General features: G+C 46.0%; 1 protein-coding gene across 1 annotated transcript in view; it reads left to right on the forward strand.

Moving 5' to 3' along the window:
• The window catches only part of G6pc (glucose-6-phosphatase catalytic subunit), a 14936-nt gene extending 9471 nt beyond the window's left edge, over positions 1–5465 (forward strand). The window contains exons 4-5 of the mRNA XM_005369063.1: positions 1526–1641; positions 3938–5465. Coding sequence (XP_005369120.1) covers positions 1526–1641; positions 3938–4449 — 628 coding nt within the window. The 3' untranslated portion in view covers positions 4450–5465. The remainder of the gene's footprint in view (positions 1–1525; positions 1642–3937) is intronic.
• The last annotated feature ends 4828 nt before the right edge of the window (positions 5466–10293 follow it).

A 10293-nucleotide genomic window follows, 5' to 3' on the forward strand; every position in this document is an offset into this window, starting at 1 on the left:
AGATAAAGCCTGTCTCAAAAAACCAAAAATAAATAAATAAATAAATAAATAAATAAATAAATAAATAAATAAATAAAGCAAGCAAGCAAGCAAGCAAGCAAGCAAGCATATAATGGGGGACTAGAGAGAAGGTTCAAAGACTAAGAACACTGGAGGCTCTCCAGAGGACATGGGCTCAGTTCCCAGCACCCATATGGTGGCTCACAATAGTCTATAACCCTAGTTCCAGGAGATCTGACTCTCTCTTCTAACCTCTGTGAACACAAGGCATGCACATGGTATATAGACATACATGTAGGCAAGACACATATACACATTAAAAAATAACATAAGAGGCCGGGCGGTGGTGGCACACGCCTTTAATCCCAGCACTCTGGAGGCAGAGGCAGGCGGATCTCTGTGAGTTCGAGGCCAGCCTGGTCTACAAACGGAGTTCCAGGACAGGCTCCAAAGCTACAGAGAAACCCTGTCTCGAAAAACAAAACAAAACAAAAACAAACAAATAAGTGATCCAGGCAAGGTGGCACCTGAGAAGTAGGGGATCAGGAGTTGGAGATCAACCTTGGCTACATAGTGAGTTTGAAGCCCACCAGGGCTACATAAGACCCTTCTCAAGAAAAATAAAAGATAAAAAAACGCTCAGGCTGTAGAGATGGCTCGGTAGGTCAAAATACTTGTTGTACAATCCTCATAAAGCAGGAGAAAGTCAGCCCCACAAAGTTGTCTCGCTCTCATACACACGCTGGGACACACAGGCATTCCACTCCCACATCATATACAGAAGCACAGTAAGAACAAATTAAAGGGTTTTTTAAAGAAAAAATGGCATAAGCACAGTCTTAGTTACTTTTCTATTGCTTTGAGGAAACATCATGATCAAGGCAACTTATAGACGGAAGGGCTTGGGGTTTGGTTCCACAGGGAGAGGGTTGGAGCCATCGTGGCAGAGAAGCATGGAGGCCTGAACAGCTGAGAGCTCTCGTGTTGTAGTTCAAGCAGGAAGCAGAAAGGGAGAGGCCTCAACACTCATCATGGCTCTGGGAGTCTTTAAGCTTTAACCCGCCCCTACTGACATACTTCCTCTGGCAAGGCCATTCCTCCTAATCCTTCCAAAACAGGGCCACCAACAGGAGACCAAGTATTCAAATGCCTGAGGATACAGGGGAGGTCTTATTCAAGCCACCACAAGCACCTCACATTTTTGAGCTTTTGAGCAGGACTCCCAATTTCTTTTTTTTTTTTTTTTCTTTTTCGAGACAGGGTTTCTCCGTAGCTTTTGGTTCCTGTCCTGGAACTAGCTCTTGTAGACCAGGCTGGCCTCGAACTCATAGAGATCCGCCTACCTCTGCCTCCCGAGTGCTGGGATTAAAGGCGTGCGCCACCACTGCCCGGCTAGGAATCCCAATTTCTAAAAATTCCTCTGATGGCACCTTGGTTTGCCAGGTTCCTCTGCTCCAACCAGGGCTGTTTTCTTTGATGAAGGATCAGCGTTTGGTTTCTGAAGTGGTTACCTATTCTCTTGCAGGTGTTTGAACATCATCCTGTGGTTAGGATTCTGGGCTGTGCAGCTGAACGTCTGTCTGTCTCGGATCTACCTCGCGGCTCACTTTCCCCACCAGGTTGTGGCTGGAGTCTTGTCAGGTATCCACAGCTCCGACTCCTTCCCCACCCGCTTCCTATTCCTTCTGGATCTTCCTTGCACAGCGTCCTGTCAATGTTTCAGTGGCTTCAAAGTCAAGGGTGGGTGGGTGGGAGGCTAAGGAAGTGGCTTTGTCTATAAACCAGCATGAGGACCTGAATTTGATCCCCAGCACCCACTTAAATAGGCAGCCACAATGGCGCATGCTGGTAGAGACAGGGGATCCCTGGAGTTCACTTGGTGAGGCTGAGGTTCCAGGGACAGGCCCTATAAAACAAACAAACAAAACCAACGAAGTGGATGCTCCTGAGGAACACCTGAGGCTGACCTCTGGTCTCCACAGCACACGCTCACACACACATGTGCATCCACACACGTAAACACACAAGGACACAATTGAAATTATTAGTTTTCACAGTATTCCCAAGCTAAACTACTAAAAGTATCCCAGAAAAGCTAACTCATCCAACCAAGCTGTCTAAAGTCCCCAAGCTTCTTTTTTTCATTTTTAAAAAAGATTTAGTTATTTATCATGTATGCAATGCTCCGCTTACATATATGCCTGCACACCAGAGGAGGGCACCAGATCTCATGAGCCATCATGTGGTTGCTGGGAATTGAACTCAGGACCCCTGGAAGAGCAGCCAGTGCTCTTAACCACTGTACCATCTCTCCAGCCCCATCCCCCAAGCTTCTTACCTTCTTTATTTCTCATTGATCTTCAAATTGAAGCAGCCCCCCATTCCTTCTCGGAAAACCTACCAAAGGCACAATAACTAAAGAGAGTTCCTTATTGAAATACATCTGTCTGCGGACCTAACGGATGTCTGCAGCTGGTGTTTGCGCATGCGCATTTTCTGAGATCCAGTCAGTAAGAGAAAGAAAGGATTGAGGTTAAACATTAAAAAACAAAAACAGTCTAGATTTGGGGCTTGGGGAGGGGAGGAAGAACAGATCAATTGCAAGGGCCTGCGTTTGATCCCTGGAACCCACATGGCAGAAAAGAGCCAACTCCAGCTAGCTGCCCTCCGATTTTTACATGTGAGCTATGGCACGTGTGCCCACACACATACACTCAAACACAAGGTAAATGAAATGTGTAAAAAGTGACAATAAAGGCCGGGCGGTGGTGGCGCACGCCTTTAATCCCAGCACTCGGGAGGCAGAGGCAGGAGGATCTCTGTGGGTTCGGGACCAGCCTGGTCTACAAGAGCTAGTTCCAGGACAGGCTCCAAAAACCACAGAGAAACCCTGTCTCGAAAAACCAAAAAAAAAAAAAAAAAGTGACAATAAAGGGGCTGGAGAGATGGCTCAGAGGTTAAGAGCACTGGCTGCTCTTCCAAAGGTCCTGAGTTCAATTCCCAGCAACCACATGGTGGCTTGCAGCTATGTGCTCTTCCAGCCTGTAGGCACACAGAATACTGTAAACATAATAAATAAAATCTAAAAAAAAAAAGTGACAATAAAGCAGAGGTGCACGCCTTTAATCCCAGTGCTCGGGTGGCAGAGGCAGGCGGATCTCTCTGAGTTCAAGGCCTATAGACTGAATTCTAGGACAGCCAGAGCTGCGCGGAGAAACTCTGTCTTGAAAAATCCAAAAATAAATAAGTGGATATAAAAATAAAAATGCCTAGTGAATGAACATATGCTTGTAGAAGCTATGTCACACCAAAAACTGGAGATGCTTCGGCTAGAGAGAATGTCATCAATTGTGTGACCAATGGTTTAAGTGAACAACTTATTAACTTCTGTGGAAGGGACTGTCACCAACAGATGGTATTGAACGGTGACAACGGCCTGATGAGATGGCTCAGTGGGTTAAGGCATTTGCTACCAAAGCTGACAACCTGAGTTTGAGACTGGGACCCACATGGTAGAAAGAACCAGCTCCTGTAACTTGCCCTTTGACCTCCACACAGATGCCATGTCACATGTAGGCCTGCCCACACACGAACAGACATGCTTACATACACATACCCAACAAATAAATAGATTTGGTGAATGTTAAAACAAACAAACAAGAAATAATAAAAAGCAGACAAGTCAATCCAAAACTGAAAGAATGGGCTTGTCTGTGGGAATGCATTCCATTCCGGAGTGTATGCAAGAAGAAACATGCCACACACAACAGGAAACCCAAATTCAGTGGGAAGATGCCTGAGATGCGATTCTTCCAGCTGAAAGACACTCTGCTGTTGAGGACCTTCCATTCTGGTGTGTGACTTAATTTCACCTGGTGAGATGCTGGCCTGTCACCCTTTGCCGCCTCTGTTTCTCACAGTGCTTTCTCCTGCACAGGCATTGCTGTGGCTGAAACTTTCAGCCACATCCGGGGCATCTACAATGCCAGCCTCAAGAAATATTGTCTCATCACCTTCTTCCTCTTTGGCTTCGCACTTGGATTTTACCTGCTGTTGAAAGGCCTGGGGGTAGACCTTCTGTGGACCTTGGAGAAAGCCAAGAGATGGTGCGAGCGGCCGGAATGGGTCCACCTCGACACCACGCCCTTTGCCAGCCTCTTCAAAAACCTGGGCACCCTCTTTGGGTTGGGGCTGGCCCTCAACTCCAGCATGTACCGGGAGAGCTGCAAGGGAAAACTCGGCAAGTCGCTCCCCTTCCGCCTTGCCTGCATTGCGGCCTCCTTGGTCCTCCTGCACCTCTTTGACACTTTGAGACCCCCGTCCCAGATTGAGCTGCTCTTCTACGCTTTGTCTTTCTGCAAGAGTGCGACAGTTCCCTTTGCCTCTGCCAGTTTCATCCCCTACTGTCTAGCCCGGGTTCTGGGCCAGACACACAGGAAGTCTTTGTAAGGCATGTGGAGGCTTTGGTATTTAAAGTCAACAACCATGCAAAGGACTGGGGACTGCCAAAGCCTTCGGCATCCTGAGGCCAGAAGTGTTCACATCAGCCCCGGTAACCCTGTCTTTCTCCGCTATCTTAACCAAAAGGGTGAATTTTTAAATGCTTAGAGGGCTGTTTGAGAAAAACCTTGAGAGCTAGAAGTTGGGTCATTCTGGAATTTTCCCTGAAGGCCCACATGCCATTCTCCTGTCAGACATAGAAGAGCAAGCTCAGGCCAGAGATCCTGATTGAGAATTCTCTCTCTGTGCAGGATGCCCCCAGCTGGGTAAAGAGCACAGGGCATTTGCGAGGAAAAGAAAGAAGGACCAGGAGGAGGGGCAAGTGTTTTCTGTATTGAGCAAATCATAAGCCAAGCCGTGTTATGTCTGAGTCTTTAGAGGACACTCTTGACAACGGCAGACCACCTTAAAGTGTGTGCAATGAGCAGTCAGTTAAAGGCAGGAATTCTGCTTCCCGCTTTTCTCTGCTGGGTCCTGAATGGCTATGATGACTGTCACTATGTCTGTCTCCTCCTCAGCCTATGTCTGCGTTCCCTAGAATTCTCCACTGGTCCCCTGCCCTTGCGGCTGGACCCTCAGATGTCCTGCGGACAACTGTTTGGTGGTGCTTTTTGTAGGGTTAAGTGAAACTCTGAAATCTTGGGCGAAAGGGCAAATGGAGAGCCAGGATCCTCTCTCCAGAAGGTCACTCCGATGTTACTCATGATTCCTGGAGCAGAAATATGATTGCCTTCTCTAGCCCAAGTCAGCCAAGAACTCATTCTTACAGAAAAAGCCAGCTCCCCCGTGCCTGTTTTCCAACCTTCGCTGATTTGCAGAGTATATCTTCAAAAAGAAAAAAAATGTTGTAGCTATTTATTCAAAATGTCTTATTTTGCTATGAATTATACATATATTCTCATTCTCACCCATACATGCTCCCTGTTCCTAACATCTTTGAAAGCTACATGTATGTAGTATTTTTATTAAAAGAACATTTTATTTAAGAATGGAGTCTTGCTTATTACTCTATTTCATTTTGTCTTTATTATTTTTCTTTTTATTTTATGTGTATGGGTATTTTGTCTGCATGTGTGTCTGTGCACCATGTGCTTGCCTGTTGCGTACAGATTCCAGAAGAGGGCATCAGATCTCCTAGAATCAGAGCTACAGTTGTTGTGAGTTGTCATGTGCATGCTGGGAATTGAACCCAGTCCTTATAACACATGAGGAAATATCAAGCATGGTTGTACCCATCTGTAACACCAGCGATGGTGAGATGTGGGCTTAGCTTAGGAGGTGACATTCCAGGCCAGTGAGAGATCCTGTCTCAAAAGATGGAAGGTGTTTAAAAAACAATGCATGAAGCTACACACATACACCACACCACACCACACACACACACACACACACACACAGACAGACATACACACAGACACACACACACAAAGGAAAAGCAGATGATTGGAAAAGAGTTCTATCACAAGCTGGCTAAGAGGAACTTAAAGGGCACCTTCCCTCCTCGGAGGCTGACTTAAGGGCAGTTTATATAGGAAATAGGGATTGCAGACTGATGGGCACATAGCTGAAGATTTGTATCTTACTAATCACCAAGTAAGATGCCTTCAATTCCGCAAATCTCAAGAGCAAAGATCAGCTGAACTTAGTAGCACAAACCTTTACTCCCCAACATTCAGATTTGCTAGTTGAAGACTAACCTGAACTGCAGAGCAAATTCAAGGCCAGGCTGAACGATTTAGTGAGACCCTGTCTCAAAGTGAAAAAAATAAAAGGGCTGGGAGATGACTCCGTTGTTAAAGTTCTTGCTATGCTAGCGTCATGACCTGCGTTCGGTAATCAGCACCCATGTAAAAGCCAGGGGGCAGCGGCACATGATGTAATCCCATAGACGGGGAAGTGGAGTCAGGAGGATTCCTAGGGCATCCTGCCTATCAAGTCCAAAGGAAACTCCATTTCCCCAAATTCCAAAAGGCAGAAGGGACAAATACCTGTGGTGCTTATTGGCTCACCAAAGTGCATGCTGGCTGCCAGCTCCCTCTTATCACGAGTACATGGCACAGATCTCGAAGTCCATACCAGTATCTTAGCTCTTCCCATCTCCCCCACCTTAACCCCCCTCCAGCTCACGGGCTTCCCCACCCCTGCTATGCATTCTCCTTATAACCCTGCTATTTTGACTACTGCTCACTCGCTGTCTCCCTCCTCTTCCCATACTTTCCCTCTCTATATCTCTCTCCGTGTCTGTCTTCTGTACTCTATCTCCCTTCTCCTCCTCCTCCTCTCTCTCTCTGTTCTGTGATGGCCAAAGTTCTGTTTTATGTTTAAGTTACTCTGCTTTAGTGATCCAAAAAGCAAAAAACGCCTCTAATCTGTGAGCCCCATTTGCCCAAAGACAGACTTCCTGGAATGCTGGAGGCTGCTGCTCTTGTAAGATAACGAGCCATGTGTTTTCACTTCTGTAAACAACATGGGTTGCTCCAACTGCAGGATGTGCTCCATGTAGGCAGAAGCTACGTAGGCAGAGAGTATGCCAGGGTGCGTGCTTGCCCCATTGGATGGAAGGGGAAAGGACCAAGCTTTCACCTTTATAAGCACTGGACTGACATAATTCACAATCATTCTCTGGAAATCCCAGGTATGGACCTGGCCAGTGACCCTCATCCTGTCCAGTATATATAATAAAGTTTGCTTCAAATTTGGCTCAAATTTTGTAGTATTGGTCTTATTCTCACTGGATGGGACTAACAGTTCTCTCTCTCTCTCTCTCTCTCTCTCTCTCTCTCTCTCTCTCTCTCTCACTCACTTTCTCGCTCTCGCTCTTTGCTGCTCCTGTTTCTCTCATGGCCAGGTCCAGAGTGCTGGCCACGTCCTGTCTATTACCTTCTCTGTTCTAGACTCTTCCAGATGCCTCTGGATGTTCTCTCTCTCATATCTACAGTAAAACATTCCCTTCAGCTGTACCAAGGAATGACCATGTCAGTTTATACACTATATATATATAGTCTGTTTATACACTATATATATAGTCTGTTTATACACTATATATATAGTCTGAGCTGGTGAGTTCCAGATTCAAAGAGATCCCACCTCAAAAAAAAAAAAAATAAGGTAGAGAGTAATTGAGGAAGACTTCTGTTACACACACACACTCTCTCTCACACACACACTCATATCAAAGGTTGGGGATCTAGCTTAGTGACCAGAATATCTAGTGTATGTAAGACTGTTATAGAGATGGATACTTTGTACTGAATCTTGGTTTTAGGTCAAATTTTGTTATATGTATATTTCTGCTCTTGGTTAAAGTATCGTGTTTGTGTAGCTCATTTAAGCATGTAATGTATAATTAAAAATATAGGTTAATAGATAATCATCTATAATAGTCAAGCTTGTAGTCATGTTGGTTAGATTTTGTAGGTTTATAGAGATATTTCAGTTAGATAGATATTCTTTAAATCTTTCAGAGACCTTCAGAATATGGCATTTAAAATGTTTAAGAACTTAAGACTTTTCATGACAATGAGACACATCTGCTCCTGGCAGCAACAAGCTACTTTAAGAGGAAGATGGACATTGAAGAGGCTCTTTATGGAGTTGGTTAGCCATTTGGGCAAGAAACTGCTCTTGCCTGGACTGCTTGACTGGACATGCAAGACCCACAGAGAAATGACTGCTGAACTTGCCTAAAGGTGAGATGATCCTTTGGGGTTCCTGCTTCATGAAAGAGTCTGCAAGACAGGCCAGGCGATGGTGGCGCACGCCTTTAATCCCAGCACTCGGGAGGCAGAGGCAGGCGGATCTCTGTGAGTTCGAGACCAGCCTGGTCTATAGAGCTAGTTCCAGGACAGGCTCAAAAGCCACAGAGAAACCCTGTCTCGAAAAAACAAAACAAAGCAAAAAAAAAGAGTTTTATTTCCTGAAATTCTTCTGGTCCCATTTTCCCACGTGCAGCTCCTGACATGTTATACAATGGGCAGGCTAGGTGGGCGGGGCACCTCCCAGAAGGCTCGCTTGCTGATACTAAACTCACCTGCTAATTATTGTGAAAGACAAGGGTCAGATGAGGTTAAGTGGGCAGGCAGACCACAAGCTAGCTGTGCTGCCAAGCTTCAGAACTACAAAGATAGAGTTGGCCCAGACAGCATACTAGTTACCAGACCACAGGTCAGCCAGAGTTGTTCAGGGATCACATTGCAACTTGAGGGAGTGTGGGGGCAGAGCCACAGCCAAGTGGGGCAATAGTTATTGCGTGCAAGAGTGGATGAGTGAGTGGGGGCAGGACAAGACAAGTGGCTGCTGTCAGCAAAGATTGGGTTATAGGTAAAGAAAGCCCAAGGCCGCTCAGCTCAAAACACCCAGAAACCTCAGGGGAACTACAGCAAGTTTCTGTTGGACAATTTATTTCATCTTGGTTCACAATCCCACCTCCAAAGCCTCCCCCTATCCCCCTCATAACCATCACGTTGCACTGCCTGTGGCAAGAGCTGACTGATTGCCCCAGACTCCTGGAACGTGTTTATTTCAGGAGGGTGGATTTTCAAACTAGCCTAGGGTTCTTCAGCAGGGCTAAGCCTATCTGAGATACTAATGGTCCCAGGGAGAAGGGTGTTGGCTCTCATCTGTCTAAATGAACCCTCAAGGGGCTGGAGAGATGGCTCAGAGGTTAAGCGAATTGCCTGTTCTTCCAAAGGTCCTGAGTTCAATTCCCAGCAACCACATGGTGGCTCACAGCAATCTGTAATGGGGTCTGGTGCCCTCTTCTGGCCAGGAGGCATACACACAGACAGAATATTGTATACATACTAAATAAATAAATACATATTTTTAAAAAATGAACCCTCAACTCGGGTTTGGGACCTACACTTGATGCTCCAAACTCCTGCTCCTTGCCAGAGGATGCTGGCAGAATGTGAAGCACCCGGATGTCCAGTTGTGCCCTGGGAAGCACACCAGCAGCAGATGGCGCTCATCAGCATGCTGTGGGAGTTATCTCTGTCTACAGTTAGCTACATCCTCTCAACATCGCCGGGAAGTTACTGCCATTTAACCTTACATCACACGTGCTCATACACAGAGCGGCTGAGGAGCTAGTCACAATGGTGGGACCAGTTTAACAACCAGGCAGTCTTGAAACTGGAGAGGTGGTCTGGTGGTTAAGAGCACTGACTGCTCTTCCAGAGGACCCAGGTTCAGGTCTCAGCACCCACACTGGTGACTCACAACTGCCTCTAACTTCAGTTGCAAGGGATCCCTTCTAGCCTCTTTGGGCACCTGAGCATGCTTCTCAGGAAGGGATTCATGGGTGGTGCTATCACCCGGTTAAAAAAGAAAATCAGTAGAGCTGGAGAGATGGCTTAGAGGCCTAGAGCTCCGGCCACGCTTCCAGAGGTCCTGAGTTCAATTCCCAGCATCCACATGGTGGCTCACAACAATCTGAATGAGATCTGGTACCCTCTTCTAGCCTGCAAATGTTTATGCAGGCAGAACACCATATACATAAATAAATAAATAAATAAATAAATAAATATCTATTTAAAAAAATCAGTGACAACAATCAAACACATGGGAAGGTTGCAGGCCGTGAGGAGTAGCTCCATTATTGTTTTGCCAAGGGATCAGGTTGTCAAACAGCCTTAGAAGTATTTATAGCTATACCCATAGATCTGTGCTGCTCTCGGTCTTGACCAGAAAAGTTTCTTGCAGTGAGCATCCCTTAACAGAAACTTACATATAACTGGTCAAAGAGCTGAGAATAAGGAACTCTATGTGAACTGTCTATATTTATAAGTACAT

This window comes from Microtus ochrogaster, unplaced genomic scaffold, assembly GCF_000317375.1.
Source record: "Microtus ochrogaster isolate Prairie Vole_2 unplaced genomic scaffold, MicOch1.0 UNK44, whole genome shotgun sequence".
In the NCBI taxonomy this organism is placed as follows: domain Eukaryota; kingdom Metazoa; phylum Chordata; class Mammalia; order Rodentia; family Cricetidae; genus Microtus; species Microtus ochrogaster.